This window comes from Lichenostomus cassidix, chromosome 8, assembly GCF_008360975.1.
Source record: "Lichenostomus cassidix isolate B80296 chromosome 8, HeHo_3.0, whole genome shotgun sequence".
Classification (NCBI taxonomy): domain Eukaryota; kingdom Metazoa; phylum Chordata; class Aves; order Passeriformes; family Meliphagidae; genus Lichenostomus; species Lichenostomus cassidix.
The window spans coordinates 5,699,926-5,719,924 of NC_139489.1; the positions used below are offsets into that span (position 1 = coordinate 5,699,926).

At 37.4% G+C, this 19,999-nt stretch overlaps 1 protein-coding gene across 6 annotated transcripts in view; it reads left to right on the forward strand.

Annotated features, from left to right (window-relative positions):
- The window catches only part of EPS15 (epidermal growth factor receptor pathway substrate 15), a 67,896-nt gene that overhangs the window by 30,268 nt on the left and 17,629 nt on the right, over nt 1-19,999 (forward strand). For all 6 annotated transcript variants that reach the window (XM_085067606.1, XM_085067609.1, XM_085067610.1 and 3 more), the window contains 11 exons: nt 1,826-1,915; nt 2,262-2,309; nt 3,307-3,402; nt 3,801-3,866; nt 4,315-4,440; nt 4,881-4,940; nt 5,568-5,768; nt 7,231-7,376; nt 8,161-8,320; nt 11,704-11,789; nt 17,130-17,202. In XM_085067606.1, the coding sequence (XP_084923732.1) occupies nt 1,826-1,915; nt 2,262-2,309; nt 3,307-3,402; nt 3,801-3,866; nt 4,315-4,440; nt 4,881-4,940; nt 5,568-5,768; nt 7,231-7,376; nt 8,161-8,320; nt 11,704-11,789; nt 17,130-17,202 (1,152 nt within the window). The remainder of the gene's footprint in view (nt 1-1,825; nt 1,916-2,261; nt 2,310-3,306; nt 3,403-3,800; nt 3,867-4,314; nt 4,441-4,880; nt 4,941-5,567; nt 5,769-7,230; nt 7,377-8,160; nt 8,321-11,703; nt 11,790-17,129; nt 17,203-19,999) is intronic.

Genomic DNA, 19,999 nt, shown 5'->3' on the forward strand with positions numbered 1-19,999 from the left:
TTTTTCTATTTAACCTTTTATAGACTGACTCAAAGTAGGGTGAGGTTAGAAGATCAATTTAAAAACATGTCATAAAGCACTAGGATATTAATCACACGGTGCAGTGCAGCAGGGAAGCAGTGCTGAATTCTTGATGAATCCTGAGCTGAAGCACTTCTCACTGTAACCTTCTGACCTAATCACATCAGATGTGTGTTTGTAACTTTTGATAATTCCTGGTCCTACAAAAGACAGGCTGTAACAAGGGAGTTGCTGGCTGATGCAGCTGTGGAAACTGCTTCTTGCACATCAGGGAAAAAGCTCTGCCAAGCTGGTGTATAACTGACAAACCAGCAATCATCCCAGTACAATAATCAAACATAAGTGCCCCCACCCCAGCATTCAAGACTCAGTAATTTGTACAGAAATGGAAATCAGCCCTTTAAAAAATAGTTACTAAAATTGAGGTAATTGTACAAAAAGAAACTAGATCAGTATTGGGTTAAGTAAGAATCCTGCTTAAATCCCTTACAGTCACCTTCCTCTGGCTTGGACTTGGAGAACTAAAAAGTAAACATGGCTGATACTGTGGTGTTTTATGACTTTCTTGAAGGAGAAGTCCTAGGCTGGAGGTTTTCTGAGTGGATGCCAAGATTGCTGTGCTTACTTGCATGCAAGGTCGACTCCACTATTTATGAAGGGGGTTTGATGAACTGTCTTGACAACTTTGTTCCTATAGGATGAACAGCTCTCCCCTAACTCAATTAGCCTAACTACTAGGTTGCAGTGTTTGTTACTTTATTGCCCTGACCAGGGCATCCTCAGTTACAGGGAAAACACTCTCCTCATTAAAATCATACTGGTTATGTTGAAAACAAAAGATGTTTTCACTTTGATATTAAATTGTACTTTTGGGATTGCTTTCCGAGTGTTTTGTTCCTCTTCAGAAGTGTCCACAGACAACTGCTGCAGCATTCTTTCCAAATGATAAATTCCCCACAGTCTTTGAGTAGCCAGTTTTAATCCCATCTTGGGAAGCTGCTAGCTTTGAGCACCTTGTGTGTGCTGCACCTGTGAACTTGGGCAGTTGGTCGTGTGTTCCAAACACAATATTGAATATAGTCTTTGTTTAAACACAGAGCTATGAGACTGTAAATGGTGCAGTTGTCATTGTCATCACCCTGCATGTGTGATGTAATAAGGCTGGCAGTCTGAGCTGACTGAAGATACCCTTAGTCCTGTTTTCCATACTGTGCCCTTTTTAAGGATCCTTTTCTTTAGGCTTTCAAGGACTCAGCTTTTCCTCTATTTCCTTTGTCCTTACATCGCCATGTAGGTGATGTAAGTTTTCCTTCTTGCTTTTTCCACTTGAAAAGATTTCATTTAGATACCTTTTCCACTGAGGAACTTGAATAACTCTATTTTAATGATCTCCCTATTGATCCAGGGAGAAATGCATGCTGATTAGTATTCTCCCAGTATCACCAGCTTCTTCATTGTGTAAATAAGTTTCACTTTAGGGAGTAAGTATTTCCCTCTCCTGTGGTGGTAAAGGTATCTTCAAAGCAGAGCCTTCTTTTTCAGACCCCAACATTAATGAATGCAGAGCTGAACAATGAAATGTAATCAAACTCTTGGATTCTCTGTTCTTAAAAATCACATGTTTTGATAGCATCAAGAGAAAAGCCTGTGATTACAAAGGGCTAATTAGATAGGATCAGAAGATTGTTCTCAAGGTGACTGTTAATTTGAGCATTCTTCTTTGATAGCTTTTTGAGAGCCCGTGTAAAGAGATGGCATTGATTCAAAAGCTAGTTTGTCATGTGAGGGTTTTTTTCTCCCCTAGGTTGATTCTGCTAATGCTGGAAGAGTATTAGCTTCTGATGCAGCTGTTTTCTTGAAAAAGTCTGGACTGACAGATTTGGTACTTGGAAAGGTATTTAATAACAATTATTTATTTCATTATCCTGTCTTCTTGCTTCAGCTAGTATCTTGTTCAAATTAAAATACTTAGTAGTACTACAGGATACATGATGTTCCCTGGTGTGTTTTCAGTTCTATCCAGTAGTTTCCAACTTCAGAATCCTTGCTAATTCTACTATGCATGTAGCTTGTGGTGGAAATTAAAGCAATATTTAAATTTGTCATCACAAATAAGAGCTAAGGAAGCATTTAAGGAAGTTAAGATGTGAACTTTTCTCCAGGAGTCCATTGTTAAATGGAGGGAGGACTTGCCAGCTTCTTCTCAGTGCTGTGAACACTTTGTTATTTTTATATTTTAGATTTGGGACCTAGCTGATACTGATGGCAAAGGTATCCTGAACAAACAGGTACGATTATTTATGTGGTGTGTGACTCTAACCATTAGCCAGCCTTGAAACAAGATGAAAGTTAGGATTCCTGGTTCAGGAAAGCAATTTTTCTAACTGATTTTTCCCTCCAGATTTTTCTAATTTTAACTAGCTATGTAATTCCCATTTCAGTGGAAGCTACAATAAATTCAGCAGCCTTCAGCTGCCTCATCAACTTTTCTCCAGGTCATAAAATGGGCTGATGTGTAGCTGTGCAATCTGCTGAACAGTAATTTAAGGTTTAATGTGCTGTATTTACTAAGAAGGTGACTTTTTCCTCATAATCTTGTAAGAAGTAACGCAGAAATTAAAATTCTTGTAAAATTTCAAAAATCTTATTACTTTGATTTTGGTGGACTTGGCAATAGTCCATTCTATTTGGAGTTGTTCTTCCCAAGCTGTGGCAATGAGCAGTATGGGAATAGACTTTACATCTCAGTGGTGCTCCCACAAGCTCTAATGTGTGTTGCTGTTTGATTTGAAATATAGTTCTTTAAATAACAGTCCATGGAGAGGGAACTGCTTCTTGCCATGGTAAGAAGAGGAGGAGGTTGTAATGTCTGCCAAACAATTTTGGGGTTTTTTGGGCTTCTTTTGGTTAATTTTTTGGTTTTCCTCCACTTCCATCAACCATTTTTGAGATCAGCTTAGTTCCTCCAAGAAAAACTGCTGTAATTGCATTTCAGATTTGCACTGTTCTGTCATAGAAGAACTGAGTGCTGAGAACTAACTACCCTGGCCAGGAAGTTACTAAATTCTTTGAAAATTAATTGCAAACTTCGCCTCAGTGGAGGAATCCAGCAGTTGTTGGCTCTAGCTTTCTTTATCTTTCTGACCCCCTTTGCAGCCATGTGGGACTTTTCATATATACAGCAATACTAGAAAAGCTCTTAATTCTTCTGAAATGTTACTATTTTTTAAAAATCATATTTTCATATAATAAATCCTTCAAAATGTCTTTTTTTTTTCTCTGTAGGAATTTTTTGTGGCTCTACGACTTGTAGCATGTGCACAGAATGGATTGGATGTTTCCCTGAATAGTCTTAACTTGCCTGTTCCTCCACCAAGATTTGTAAGATTTCTCTTTTAACTGAGCATATTAGTAAGAACTGCTTTTAAGTGAACAATTAGGAAAGTTTGGTATAAATAACAAACACTTCAGAGGGTGATGTTGTAGGGCAATGGGGCCCTACAACAGGGGATCAAGCAATGTGGAATGAGCTGCTACATGTTCTAAGTGGGGATTTGAATATAGAATTGTGTATAATTTGAAAATATGGGATATTTGTTCTATTAGTGTTGTCCTTAATGGAATAAGCATTTTAAATTTTTTGCTCTAAATTTTGGCATGAATGACTAAAATGAAGTTCTGGGTTTGAGAAGCACCTTTTCAAATAAGGGAGTGGTTTTGCAAATTCAGAATCATCTCTTTTGATGTGTTTGGTGGTTTTTTTCCTTGTTTCTCCTTAGACTGATACTAGTAGTCCATTGCTACTCAGTGGAACAGCATCAAATGATCTACCATGGGCTGTAAAGGTAAACTAAATATTAGCTGTTACCTAGAGCTATTATCTGGTTTGCAAGAAAACCTTTTTGAGAAAAATCTAATGCTGCATTTATGAAGTATGATAGTTACCATTCCTGTCAAATCTGTAATTGGGCTAATAGACCTAATTTAATAAGAACACTTGACCCTTGGGAAATCTCTTCATGTTTAGAAATTTAAAATAAAGGCAAAAAAAAAAAAAAAAAAAGATTTTTACCTGAAGCCATGAAAATAATTGAAGAAATCTCACAGGGTTATGATGAGTCTCTAGCTGACTTAAAAATAATGTCTTTTTTGATGTTTTCTTACAAGCATTAGGAACTGCAATGTGTGTTTATTAAAAAAAAAAAGAAAGTTAACACTTTTGAAAAAACTACTGCTTCTTAGGCTATGAATCTGACTGTTTGCATAAGTAATATTTTTCTCCTGCCCCTGCAGCTGGAAGACAAGGTCAAGTATGATGCTATTTTTGACAGCCTGAATCCAGTGAATGGACTGTTGTCAGGGGATAAGGTGAAACCTGTACTCCTTAACTCAAAACTGCCAGTGGATATCTTAGGACGAGTAAGGAGATCTTTCTTCTTAATTGTCAGTTCACAAATAATACCTGTGCTGCACTCAGCAATACCTGTTTTTCAGATTGAGGATTTGTAGTAGTGAGCCTGACTATTAAATGAGATCTTATGGAGAGCAACTATTAAACTGAAAAATAAAATTTCTTTTGTTCTTTTGGTAAATCACCTCCTACTGCAGTGTATCAGTTATGTGTATTCTTTAACCCTTGGGTCAGAGCAGGGTGCTTCTCTCTCCAGCTTAAGAACCTCTCTGCTTTTGCATGGTTTATGTGAATTTACCTTGCTCACTGAAAACTAATGCTGTTATTCCAAATAGAACTTGAGATATGGTGGAGGGAGGCTGTTCTTACCTTTGTTTTTAATGGGGTTTTAAGTAGGAAACTGCTGCAGTTTAGTCAAAGATCCCTGTATTCTGCTTTTTATTGGTAGGTGTGGGAATTGAGTGATATTGACCGTGATGGAATGTTGGATCGAGATGAGTTTGCAGTTGTAAGTATTTTCTGCCTTTTGGGATTTTAAAAGCCTGATGTCAGAGTTTAAAGTAGATGCACTGTGTGTTAATTTCTGACTGTGTGGTTCATTTATTATCTTTATTCAGAGTCCTTAATCAAGTTTTAGTGCTGTTTAATGTTTCTGTCAGTTTGTTGAATGTCTCTCAGTACACAGCAGTAACTTTTTTTGTGGGTTAAATGAGCCATTAAAAACTTACACCTGAGATCTGCTGTCCCATGAGACACTGAGTGTTTTCACTGCGTGAGTTTTACCTTAACCTTCAGTATTTATAGAACTTGAATGCCTCAAGGTATCCTTGAGGAAAGTTCATGATAAGTTAGAATCTTAACACTATTAATGCCAGGACTAGTGAAATAATGTGAGAATTGTTAAATAAGAGATGGCCACAGAAGAATAGATGCTAAGTGGAGCAATTCCTGGAGAAATAGTGATAAATTAAAGTGTTTGGAGTCTTCTCTCAAATAAAATTCCACAGGTACTGGTACAAGCTTGGAGAATCATTTTAATGTTCTAAAGTATACCAAACTTCACTTGCTAAGCACTGAACCTCAAAAGAAAGTAGTAATTAAAAACACATTTAGAAGGCAATTTTTTCTCTTTCAGGCCATGTTTTTGGTATACTGTGCTTTGGAGAAAGAGCCAGTGCCAATGTCCTTGCCTGCAGCCTTGGTGCCACCATCCAAGAGAAAACCTCTTAGTGTTCCAGGAGCAATGCCATTAATTCCATCTTCAACATCCACCAAAGAGTCTCATCAATCCTTGCCACCTGTAGGCATTTTAGCTGCCAAAACACCATTAACACAGGTACAGTTCTGGAGTTACTGGAGATTAGAAGATTTCTGCTATTAATGCTGTGCTACAGAGACTGCCTGTATGAAGAGTCTTTATACACATTTTTAGTTTGCTTCTTGCCTTGATTAAAGAGTTTTAGGAGGCTGATGGGAAGACCAGATGGAGAGGTGTAAAATTTACAGTTTTACTTTTTCTAGATGTCTTCAGATATAAACAGCTGGATAGAAGAATATTCTTTAGTACAGATTTTGAAGATATTTAAAAAATAAATTATTTCAAAGCATCAAGCTTAAAAAAATAGTCCAAGTACACATGCAGAGCATAAATCTTCTGGCTGAAGAGTGATTTGAATATGGACAAGTTCTTAAAACAAATTGTGGCAGTCATGTATGTGAGTGCAAGTGTGCAATTTGGGGAAGACATTACTGAAAATAGAATAGATAAATGCAAGCAATGGGAGAAGTAAACCAAAGAACCAGCATATCCCCCTCGACACAGGAGATTCTATTTTTGTTCTGAATACAATTACTAAGAAACTTGATGCCTCTTACCCTCTCCAGGCATCCTTTTTGCCCCTCATCGTTTTAGAGTCTAGAATGTGGGAAATGTCTTTCCTAAAAATTGCTAAGGGTATTTAAAGTAAGAGCTGTGGTACTTAATGCATCAGATGCAGCTTGAACATTTGGATACTCTTATTTGAGTAATCAGTAAGAAATTGACATCTTAATTTTGGAGGTGCCAAGGTTTTAATCTGGAAATTTCCTTGCCTGAGGATAGGTCTTCCTGTATGTATTACAAAGCAGTGCCATCCTGGGTGACTTTGTATACAATGTTTTGTATTCAGCACTGTTTGGGAGTCATCTGTTAATTGTCCATTTGCACTGAAATTAATTAACATCCATCCATGCACTTGAAGCCATTTTCACTCAAAAAACCCCAAACATCTTTATATTAGCTGAGTGTTGTGAAAAATTGCTCAAGTAACAGAAGTGTCTCTAATTGCCATCTTTACCTTGTTCAGATGTAAATTCTACAATTTAGAATGTGCCAACTATTAACAACCTGGGCTTGAGCAGCTCTCCAGTCCCTCCAGCTAAAGCTTCCCAGCTGTGTAAAGGAGAATAAAATTGATAGAGCCAGACAGTGAGCAGGACTGTGACTGAGCACAGTGATGAGGGAGGAGATGCAGCCTCCAAGGAATGCCTTTGTTGCATAGGCAAAGAGGCAAAGCAGCACTGAGCAGCCTTGGTGCTTCACTGAGGAAATGCTTTGCTTCTGCTTTTGGAGTTGCATGAGGGTCCCTGCATGTCTATTTTGGAGGATAAAACTGGTTCATGAACTAGGCACCTGTATAATTTTTAAAATTCTGTGCTGTAGTCCTTGAATTATGTAACTCTGAACTGGAAACATAACTTGCCTGTGTCTGAGTATTGTGGTTTTTGGTTTTTTCCCTTCCATCCTCACCGCCCTTCAGTGGGTTGTATCGCCTGCAGACAAAATTAAGTACGATGAGATCTTTGTGAAAACTGACAAGGACATGGATGGATTTGTGTCAGGTGTGGAAGCCAGAGAACTATTCCTGAAGACAGGACTGCCTTCTGCTCTCCTTGCACATATCTGGTAGGTTTTTTTCCCCTGTGACAGCTGTGTGGATGATGGCATCGTTCTCACTTCTTGCTATGCTGACATTTCTGGAAGTGAGGTTTTTGTATGTAATAGCATGGCTTTTGTATAATCACTGGTAACTTACTTGCTTCTGCTTTGGGACAGAAATGGGAGAAAACAGGTTTATGCCCAAACTCAGATTTTTACTAATCCTGTGCTTCAGCTATCCCTGTGTATTTAAGACATCACATCATCTCAGGATCACAGGTATCTAATCACTGATCCTACCCATATACTGGTAAAGGAAATGGATTCTACAGAATTCTTAGCATGCAAGATCTGTGTCCCATCTCATTCTACAACTTGTGTTCCCTTACAGCAACGCATTCATTACACTCACTGCTTTTTTAATTCTTTTCCCACTATGAGCTGTTACAGGGCACTCTGATAGGAGCTTTTTTTTTCTTCAAGTTATGGTTAACACAGCCTCTAATTTAGAAAAATCAGGAAAATGTAAATAAACTTGTGTTGGCTGTGAAGGTGTTGCTAGTGACCTACAGCCCTGATTGTGCCTTTCAGCAGAGCAGAGCTGTGGGCCTCAACATGCAAATTGAAAGTGGTTGTGTGTGTTTGATTGATGTTTCCTATTTAGTACTGTGCTTTATGTCAATAGTGTTTTGTTTTGGAAGAGGAGATACACCCTAGCAATTTCCACGTTTGTAAATGACAGCAAGTATATAAATAGGGATATCCTTGGAGAAATGAGGATTTTAAAAATTTCATGTGTATATCTGTGCAGGGCTCTCTGTGACACCAAGGACTGCGGAAAGCTTTCAAAGGAACAGTTTGCTTTGGCTTTCTACTTAATCAATCAGAAGTTAACAAAGGGCATTGATCCACCTCAGGCTTTGACTCCAGAGATGATTCCACCTTCAGACAGGGGTGTCAGTTTACAGAAGGTAAGGACTGGTTTGGCATTTTTGCTGTAAATCTTGGACAAATAATGGTAATTTCAAAGGCTACGCTAGAAGTGACCTCAAATGCTAGCATAACTTAAATTTATCATAATATCAGGAAGAAAAGTCATAGGTGCAAAGAATTGACAAAAAGCTTCCATCCATATTTCAGAATTAAGCTTCATTTATTACACCTGCCAACCAAGCGGAGAGATCTTATGTTGGGAAAGCATTATTTTCTCTTTTGAAAGAATAATCCTTCTGCTGCCATTTTAAAGAAATTTTAGTTTCCATCTGGAATGACATGCACAAGTTCCATGCTTTTCTCCTACTGTGTTCAATTACCTTTTTTACATTGATCTTTTTTTTTAAGTTTGGAAACGATGTGAACTAAAAGTTTACAATTATATATTTAAAGTTTTAAAAGCAAATGGTCCTCCATTTTATACCTCACAGATAGTTTAGATATCTCCATAATCTGTTGGTTGCCATTTATCTTAATCCAGCAGTAAACTGTACCTCAGCTGTTCAATTAGTAGTTAGCAGAATGGTAGAGGTCATCACAAATTCTTTGTGTTTTACACATTATGAAGTGTGATGTGAGTTGCCTTTTCTTGGTTGTGCAATGCATTGACCTAATTCTACAACTTTCTTAAACAGAATGAAAAATTCTTACCTGAAAAAATGAAACTCAAAATTTGGCACTACTTTTTTGAGTTTCTGTAACTGATATCTAATTCGTTTTTACATTCTGTTTTTAAAAAGTAACTGCTTTATTTGCAACTCTACTAATCTTTTTTATATGTTTGCTTTCCTTTCTATGTCTCTTTTCTAGTTTGGACTGTTTTTTCCATTCTGCACCACTCTGCTTTTCATCCTTATTATTCTGTCAGTTTGTTAACTCTGCTTTCTCAAGGTTAGAGAAACTTTGCTTTTCTAATATTTACTGTCTGTTGGTTTAATAATGAACATCCTTCTAAGACTCTCACATAATCACTGAATTAGCTCAGCACTTCTCTCAGGTGTCACTGTGTGTTGTGATCTCAGGTTCTGCCGATTTCCAGGGTTGTTTATCTGGAATAAGCCCGAGGTTCTGCCTTGAGCCCAGACCTCTGTGGCTGTTCCTGTTGGCAGCATGTGCTGCCTAAACTGAAAAGAGAAAATGCTGTGTCTGCCTGGTGAAATGGCTGGGGAAGTGGTGGCAGAGTAGCCCAATGTGGCATTTGGCCAGCTGTCATTAGGATGCATACCCACGTTTTACTGAAGATATTGCAGAAAATTAAGTGATTTAGAACATGTTAGATGAGATCAGTGTTGGTTACTGCTGTTCTGTGTAAATTGACTTTATAAAACTCTCAAAGACATCAATGGGATTATTTCATTACTAACTTAAACGATGACTAAGAATATTGCATAAAAAGGTAAGTTAGCTTTCAATTAACTCTGAAAATCCTTAACGAGAATTTGTATTATTAAATTGATCTGAACCTTTAACTCATTTTGAGCTTTTTCAAAAGAGGTGTTGTCTTGTTGATATGAAAGAACTTCTTTGTCCAAGATTATTGCTCAAGGTTTGAACTCAAAGGGTAAGAGCAATAGGCAGAGATAGACTTTCTACTAGTTTTCGTGATGTGGTGTGGCTTACATGGTAAAAAAAAACAAATCCAAAAACCAGCTTAGGCTTCATCTTCTGAATTGATCAATATGAAGGTGATAGCAGAAAGATCAGAAAGTAAAATGGTATTCCATTGTGGTTTAAAACTTGTTGCTGTGTTTCTTTTCCTGGAGCTGTTTGTAGTCACCGCTTGCATTACAAGCCACAAAAATTAAACATTTGTGTAAGGTCCTCTCAAAGAATTTTGACAGGAATTTCCTTTTATTATGACTTTGAGTTAAAAACTCAAAGTGCTGTTTGCATGCAAGTTGCAGTGTAGTAAATGGCAGCCTATTGTTCTAATGTCTATCCTTGTTAATATGTTTATTGGAGCTAAAAAATGTTGCCTTTTATGTTCTTCCCCCACACCAATTCTCCTGAAAACTGAAAATAAAATTGAACTACATTTTTCTCAAATTTGATGCTGACATTAGTGTGCAGAATTTCTTTAACTGATGGAGGAAGGAGGCCTGGAAGAAATTTTACTTGCAGCTAATAGTTCTGTGTCTTCCTTCTATCCCAGTCCTAGGAGAAGGACAATCTTCCACTGGAATGCCATGATGAACCCTACAAAACTCCTGTGTAATTCCTGTAGAACAGAATTAAACATCATTGCTAGTTTGCCCATTTGCAAAGCTGTACACTTACCAATTTAAGAATAGCTGTTTGGTTGGTTTGGTTTTTTTATTCCCTGTTCATACCATTTGTGCTAGTAAAATATGCATCAATACTTTGTAGCTCTGCTGAATAATATTCTCAGCCACAGTGTGCTCACAGTTTAGGTCTTCATGGCTCTTCAGTTTTTTTTTTCTTTTCCAGAGTATCAGTTTGAGTAAGCACATAGTTAATAGCATCTTGACTTATCTGTAGAGAAACTTCAGCATTTAAAAACTTCTGTGTTATTTTGGGGGTATCACTTGCCTTTTATAATTATATGTATATACTGGTCCTCTGAATGTTGTGTTTTTCCTGGATGACTTTATTCAAGGCTTGAAGGAACTGATGTATTTATAGGAGGTAGCTACAGTGACTGTTGCTTTTTAAGCATGTTCATGTTGTGACAAGGCACAGAAGAATAATTACAGCATTTGCTAATTTTGGTCTTCAGCATTTGTTCTCTACCCATTTATGTGCACTTTTTTGGAAACAACTAATTTGTATTACAGTCACTGTCTTATAAAGGCATTAAGTAAGTGGAAACTCATGGGTGTGAGTTACACTGTGACTTTGTATTGCCAAAGTTTCATTCAATATTCTGGAGGTTTGTGTTAAATGAGCTCAGTATTCCTTAAAGCCTTGCAAATCAGTGTCTGTGCTCTGCAACATGAGGATCACCCAGGTGAAGAAATATAAAAGTAGTAAGCAAACTTCTCTCAAACAAATGCTAGGAAACCGAATAAACATGAGCTGTAAGAGAAATCTTGTTTTAGAACAAGATTATATGGTCTTTTGGATGAGGAGGTAGTCCTGTGCTTTTGTGAAAGGTTTCTTCAAGGGTTTGCAGGAGACAAACTCTCTTTGAATTGAACTCTCTCCAGGCTTTGGCTGTATGTTGTGTTCTGCTGAAACAGCATCTGTACTGTTTTGGGGTTTCTAAGACTGAAGGTTTGAAATACAACTCTGCCAGCAGTTGTTACAAGAGGATAGCTCATGTTGCCACAAAAAGTAAAGTGAATGTAGTAGTTGGACAGCATAAGCTCTAGACTAACAGCTTTTATTTTTTATCTTTCAGAGTACTCAAGGACCGAATTCTGTAGCAGATTTTTCTGCAATTAAAGAGCTTGATACATTAAACAATGAAATTGTGGACCTGCAGAGGTAGGTAAAGGAGGAATAGCCAGAGCTATCTTAGATTCAGTTGTGCTAATTACTGCTTTTTAAAATCCAATTCAGTGCATAAGAGAAAAGCAGGTGGTAATAGTCTGCTTTGCTAAATAAAGGATCAGCATGTCCATAGTACTGTGTGACACTTCTGCTCTCTGTTCACTCACATGGATGCACTTAATGACAGCAGGACTGTGAAGGGTCTGTCCCCTGTGCCTTCAGGGTGTGTTTCAGAGCTGTGTATCTCAGCATCCTGAGATGAAAATGTTCTCCATTGTTCATCTTCATTGGCAGACATGAATGGAGCACATTTTTAGGATGCTGGAACCATACCTAGATGGGTGTTAGTTGTCTTTTCTTTGTAGAGGGAATTCTGAGGACTTGTTTCTGGTGGCAGTAAGAAAGTGAGATGGAAAAGATCAGTAATTATGCAGGATAGGGAATGGGAAGATGACTGTACAAGGACCTCTTCTAGGGCATGATGGTGGTGAAGATGGGGGTGCTTCTCTTCTGTGTATTAAACTGCTGGACTGAGAAGAATTGTTTTGATATGTGCAGACCCTTGGGTTCCATTAATTATTTCTAAGGTAATTAATATGACTTCAAGTGACTTAAGAAAATCAAATTAATGTATTTTCTATAGTCTCCATCCTGCTCTTGAGACAGCAAATATTTTTCTTCAATGTTTTTCTTGTTGCTATCATGAATCTACTGAAAATTCTATTTAAAACAGTAAATTCTCATATTTTCTAAGTGAGGGTGCTTTGTCACGATGAAATCTGCCTCTCTAATTCATGTCACTTGCGGGAATGATTTAACTTGGCGGTGTGTCAGAGCACAGTCTGTTTCCTAAATGCATAAATATTTTTTCACTTCAGTTGCTTATTCTCTCTTACTACTCCCACTGCCTCCTTACTTCTCCCTGCTCTGCCTCCACTGTTCTTTGAATTATATTAATTCCAGTTTTGGACACTCACACTTATTAACCTGAAATATGATTTGTAACTGTGTATATTTACTGTTGGTATCTTAGAGGGAAATAAATTGTTGGCTGGCATGAATTTTTAGATGAAGTTGGTTTTCAGTAGGTGGGCTTGCAGCCTAACATGCAAGCCAGGCTGTTTAAGTCTTGTTATCTTTTCTTACTGTGAGGTGTGAAGGAACCATGGCCATTGAAAAGTCATTGCTTCCATTTCTTCAGTAGCAAATAGACATTGATAATTATTTAAAATTAAATTATGTTAGATTGTTGAAGATAGGGTAAGGGCAACAATTATTGTGTATTTATTTTTAGAAAGGGGAAATTTACTTTGAGGTTCTTCAGAGGTTCAGAACAGAATGGGATTAGCAATGTGGTAAATGTAGAAAACTTCATCTTGGTGAATCCACATTTCTGTTACAAGTGGTGAAGTACACTTTCAGACTTGATGGTTGTCATATAAAAATGTAATTTTAACTGAAGTTATTTTTGTTCATTATTAAACAAGATAGATTGTTCGGCTGTTGGACTCAGTATGTAAGGATTCTAGTCTGTGATTCCATTGAGAAGTGTCCAAGAGCTGCATTTCTGAGACCTAATAATAGAAATTTAATCTATTTTTGAAGTGCACTTCATAAAAAAAAGAAAAAAAGCAGGAGAGGAAATGGCCAAAAGAATGACAATGTGTGGAAAACAGCTTTTGGAGAGACTGTACAAAGAATAGAGAGGTGATGTCTTTGTGGCTCAGCACTTTGTGTGGGAAAGGTGTCTGGTAGCCAATAGTTTTGTTAATCTTAATTTGATAAATACAGTGTCAGGAAGGTGGAGATTGAGGATCAGTTGAATAAAACGCAGAACACTTATTAGGGAGGACAGTTCCCCTCTAGTGGGGGGAATGATTTGCCTCGGGACATTGTGGAATCTGCATCATTTTTAGCCTGTTAGCACTGCTGTCTCTAAATTCTCTTTCAGTCGCACTATATTTTTAGAAAGCTATTTGAAGTTTTGGGGTTTTTTTTGATCAGCATTGTGAGAGGCTGGACCAGATGTTCTTAATATTCTTTTTTGAGCCATAATTTCTGCCCCAACAAACCCAGCTTTGCTTTCATGCATTCAAAGTTAGCTATGGCCCACAAATTGATGGAATTTCTTCAAGCTTTACCCATACTGCTTTCCTCTCTTAGCATGTGAAGTAGCTGAGCTTAACTTGGGATATCTCACCAGAGATGTCATCCTTCACATATGCTGGATAGCAACGTTTAAATGGTCTTGAATTATAAATCAGGTCAAAAGGACCATAAAGCTGCTAAGTTGGTCTCAGTAGCAATGAAAGAGCAAAATGTTCCCCAGAAAAACAGGGCATTCTCTCCCTGCCATACATTTGCATCAAACCTCTGTTTCAAATTTCAGAGATGTACATCACCTTAGCAAAGCAAAGAATTTTAGTGTAGGGTAGATAATTTCTTCTAACCTCTGGTTTAAAAGTAACTGTGCTGTTGCAGCTGAAGAGGTTGGGAGTAACAAATGTTAGAAGAAACAAAGTAAACCCTTGGCGTGTTTTCTAGTGTTGCCAAACTGAAGTACTACTACATTAGGAATTCCCAAAACTACAAATATATATGAAAAGAAGAAATACTGGGCAACTATGAGTGTAGATAATACTACCAGCTCTGTGAGTAGTCATCATCTTATTATGGAAAAGAACTATGATTTTTTGCTTTTATATCTAAGGTGATTCAGCCTGGCCAGGGTTGAATGTTTGGCTTGAATGCCTCTGCTGACATGGGGACTTTGCAGTTCTCAGCTGTGACAGATATTTGCAATGTGCTGGCTCCCATTTATAAATGACTCCATTCACAAATTGGTATTAAATTTAGGGATTTACTAAATCATGAAGCATCTGCATGGGAGAAACCATCTATTAGTCATTGCTTTTAGTTTATTTGATATGAAGTTCTCCCAACCTGACTACTATTAAAATGCATGGGGAAATTGTATTGCTTTCAAAAATGGACTTGAATTGGTTACAAGTGTCCTTTGTTGGCAAGCCCACAGTTCTTTTTGGGTTGTTTTTTGGATGTAGTAAGGGACATTATGATCCAGGAAATCTGTCATATCCAATAAATCAATTTCGTTACTTTTTTTTGGTTCTTTCAGTTGCTGAGCATTCCTACAGGGGCTTACCAGATAGTTTGTAAAAGAAATGGAGGCATTCAGAAGAATTAGTGAATTAAGTAGGTCTGTGTTGTCTTTTCTTTGAAACAAAGAGGCATTTCTGGGGGGAGGAGGGGATGTGTTATGTGCAGACTATATACACTCAGCTTGTTTTCCTTTGCCTGAGACTGCTGCCTAAGCTTTTCTTGTTCTGCCTGACAATACTTCTTTCACTTGATTCTTTCCAATTCATTGTTTGTGCTCTGACTTGGCTCATGGAAGTGCCAGTGGGTGGGTGTTATATCCTGTTGCTTAGTCCAGATTGCAAGGATTTAGGTACCTGGCTTGTGTTGAAATACAAAGGAAGTGATCTGCATCTCTGACAGTCTCTTAGGCACATCAGTGACAGTAATGTGGAAAGGCTGTATATTAACCATACATACCTGCTTGCAGTTCTGTCTCTTGCTCAATTTTTCCACCCCAGAAAGAAAAAAAACAAGCATTTGTTTTTCTAGTCTCTTTATTGTCAGTCAGGAAGAATATGTTTAGTGTTTGCTGTGTTTGCTGGGTGTTTGAGGGCTTGAAGGTATTTTTCAGCCTGATGTGTACATAGATCTGTAGGAATTCTTTTATTGAGACCTTTGTTCATGGAAAGTTATGGAAACCAAAGCAACAGAGCTTGTTTCAACCTTGTGTTGCAATGCTTTAAATATCTAAGTACAGCTATGCTACAGATGTTTATTGGGCTAGAGGAGTGTGCTATAGCTGTGATTGAAAAGGTAAAGATTTTTTTTTAGAATTTCCAGTTTCTGATGAATGGAGAATGAGGAATTTTATGAAACTTGAAGGATCACATTTAACAGAATAAATAGCCTTATTGTTCTAAGTTCCTCTTTCCACATCTTTCCTTTTCCTTCCATTTAAACTTTCCCTTTGGGCATAATCAGGAAGTCGCTCTTTAATCAGATAATGAGATAAATAATAGCAGAATATAATCTATAGTTATTATTTGTCAGAGCAAATGTTCATTTAACATCTGGGTTCTTTCTATTTTCCATTGTGTGTGGTTTAGCAGTAAACAAAACTTTCTCAGCTTGAATAAAGGGAACTTAAGAGTAGACCTGCTTTACTTCGGACACAGAAATTCTTTCTTCTGTATTAAATAGGAGCAAACAACAAAATAAATAGTTTTAGATTGATTAACAATCTGCTGCTATTAAAATATGAATTTTCTTAATTTCAGTATATTCCAGTAATATAATCTGATAGCTCTTCACTATGGTATTTCATTTAGAAATGTTAGGTGTAATGTTCAAATTCTAACTTTTAATGTGTGTGTTCATTTATTAACAGAATCATTACGAAAGTAAATATCTACAGAATATTGTGTAAAAACTGTAACACTTAAAGTTTTTCTGCATCTGTGAAAGAAGAAAATATTCCATATGCTGTCTAGAGAGAAACACTCATGATTTTATATATAACAGGAACACTTCTGAGTTGTATGGGCTTTTTCCCTTTCTTAAAGCTATTGTTAGCTATTGTTATGTCTGACTGATGAGAATTTATTGATGATAATTCCCCTGTCATCAGCAGTCACTTAAAGTTGAATAAATGTCTGTAGAGGCAGGCTTGATATGACACAGCAAATCACTCCGCGTGGAGCGTCTGAGCAGATCGTGATTCCGGCAAGCCAAGCCAACCTTCCTGCTCCTGCCTGAGCTTCCCAACAGATGTATCCAAAATCTGACAGGCAAAGGCCATTAATGGGCTCCACTGGCCTGTGGAAGTGTTCCCTGGCTGCTGGGAGCACGAGCATCGCTGTGTTTGCAGGGGTTAATAGATGGAATCTGATGCAATCCCTCCCACTTTTCCTAGCAGTTTTCATTAGACAAGTGCTCCATAGCAACAGTGAGATCACTGGAGACAGTATTTCATTGATTTCTCCCTCCCGCCCCCTTCCATTTTTGAGCCATTCTTATCACTGGAGTGCAGTTGGTGGAAAGACAGGGGGGTTTATGCAGAGCACTTATGTGGGCTTCTGGCTTGTAAATAATTTGGAAAGCAGAAATCCCTTACATCTTTTGTGTTTCATGTTTCACTATGTATTTAAAGAGAGATACAGGCTTAGGGGGCTGGATAACTGTACCTGCTGTAGCTGATGTTCTTAAGTATTCTTGCATTGTTTGCTGGTCTTCCAGGGAAAAGAATAATGTAGAGCAAGACCTGAAGGAGAAAGAAGATGCCATCAAGCAGAGGACAAGTGAGGTCCAGGTAAATAAAACACCAAATTATTGTTCAGACACCTGATATTGCACCATGTGCTGTTTTAATGACAGTGGGATTACTGAGTCTTTAGATCACGTCACTTATACAGTAAAAAGAAAAAAAAAATTGGTGGCTAAGAAAAAGAATGTACTTTGAAGTGTATTTTCTGTATAATTTTGGGATGTTGTAGGTGTGTATATTTATATAAATGTGCAAGCTCTTGTAGGCTATATAGCCTGCATGGAGTTTTAAATGAAAAATATTAAAAAATAATAGATTTTTCTCTCTTTCTTTTTTTTTTTTCTTTAAGCAAGTCTATCTACTGTGTAATTAAAACTAAAGAGGACACTGTAGCACTGTAAATTAATTAATAAACTTAAGTGGCTGAATTAAAAGGGCTTGTGTATAGGGCTGCTTCTTAAGAGGCACAGTAATTACCAGCTTGGGAAAAATGTTGCCTCAAGTTAATTTTGCCTAATATAAGTGAATTTTAAAAAGAATCTGTTGATTTTTATTTGAAAGGAGATAATGAATTTCTAGCATATCAGAAAATTTAAATTTACAAATGTTTTGCGGGTGTTAAAAATGATACAGTCAGCATCCGTGTTTAGGGTGCTGACAGACCAGCCAAGCTCTGAATTAAATATTACAAAGCAATATTTCAATTAAATTTTAAGTTGCTGTTTTATAAAAAAAAATCTTCAGTGTGATATCTGACCACTTACTTTATTTCTGAATTTATTTGAAGAATCTCTTATTTTCCACAATCTTTCTTTAAGAGCAAATAGTGCAAGATTTCTGCATTTCAATTTCGGTTGGGCTGAAAAGGAAGCTAATGTGTTACCAGAGTTGTGAATTTTATGCTTGGCTATTTAATATCCTTGGAGCCTGGATGCTAATTAATAGTGTGACCTTTGAGGAGATAATCAGATGCTGGCCTGTTGGTCAGGCTGGCAGCAGCTCCAGCAGCTGCAGGAATGCGTGTGGAAGTTGTCCATGCCTGTGCTGCTCCACGGTCATTCCCCTCCACACCCTGCAGATTCCCTTTCACACTGTTCACACAATTCTCAGGGGTATTCCTGGCTTTGTACTCGAGATTATTTTGTTGGTGGCTTCTGGAATCTATGTGAGAGTTGAATTCTGTGGTACTTTTGCAGGAAAGGTTTGTAAAGCTTGATAAAAACCTTCCGTTGAATGTTACAGTGTCATCTGTGTGTGTTTGATAGGCAGCAGCATCACAGAATTCCCTGAGTGTCTGTGTCCTGAGCAGTGATGGTGGAAGCAGCTGTCTCAGGTCTTTAACCTGTTAGTGGTCAACAAGCTGTTTTTTAAATATAGTTAGAGTTCTGTCAGGCTTGTCAGCCAATTTGTTATTGGCTTGTCAGAAAAATGAGAAACCTCCAGCATCAAACAGGAAATGGCTGCAGCACTTATTTAAGCTGGTGGCCCTTTACCTTTTCTTATTCCTGACTGTTGGAGGATCTCCGTGTTTCAACAAACTTTCTAGAAGTTCAGAGAATAATGTGACAGACTAAGGATATCTTTGCCTTGTGCTTTTTTCTTCTGGTTTTATTCTAATGGGGACGTTTCTAAAGATGGTGTACAAAACCAGTTTGCTCTAATGTGCCACCTTGCTTCAAGCTAGTTTTGTGGCTAGTTTTCAGGGTTTCTGATACCAGAATTCCTTCTGTGGACACAAATTTTAATCTCAAGTACAGCCATGGTCAGTGATCAATCAAACTGATTTGGATAGGAGGAGGGAAAAAATGACAGTTTTTTCTTCCATAAAATAATTTCTATACTATGTAAATAGATACTAAAAAGCAAAGACAGAAAAAGAGTTATAAGGAAAATACAGCATACTGATGAGGATGAATGTGCTTATTTAAATATCAGCTCTTCAAAGTTACATGCTCTGAGTATCCCTCTCAGCACTGGATTTTCTCTTTTATTTATTATTGCAGTGCACCAATGCCATTAGGAAGTCAGTGATGTTTAACTTTTCTGTCCTTTTCAGGCTTAACATTTCTTAGCACATGAATTGTTCTGGGAAGGACTAGCTGACAAACTATTAAATCCATTGTTTATGGAAATACAGATTCCTAAACTTTCCTAATCCTATGCTATATTGGCATAAAAAGTTACAATGGTCATAAATCTAATAGAAGGATTACTATTACCATCAGAATGCCAGTTTGTAACACCTCAAATATCTTAGTGGTTTTCATATAGAATCTCGTTCAGTGCTCAGACATGAAGATGCTGCTTCTATGCTGAGGGTGTTCTTTGAAACTGAACCTTAATTGGAACCTGGTTTACTTCATGAAGAGGTATCTTTGAGTATTTTAGCCAGTTTTGTGTATTGTATGTACTCCAACCTTTAATTTTGGAGTGGTTAGGTCTATATATGCATCAGGTTTTGGGTTTGGTTGGGTTTTTTCCTTCTTTTCTCTTCTGGGAGCCATCAGGCTTAGTTAGGTCTCTTCAGTGCTTCTCTACTGCTGTGCCTAGGACAGACAAAAGTGGAGCTGATCTATATTTAGCTTATGTGGATGTGAATTCTTGCTTCCTTTAGGAAAAAGGAGGCTGAAGTCTCTTTAAGCTGTTACTTTTTTCCTCCACTGCTTGAGTTAAGTGTCAGCTGATCCTTGCTTTTCAAAGCCATGTAAAAAATGAATGCATCAAGAGTGTCCCAATTATCCAAGTCAGTAGCTGCTCTGAGAGCTTTTTGTGTGCACTGTTTTTTATCTCATGGATTAGAAATAACCAATATTTCTCCAAGTCTGTCTGCTGCACACTGACA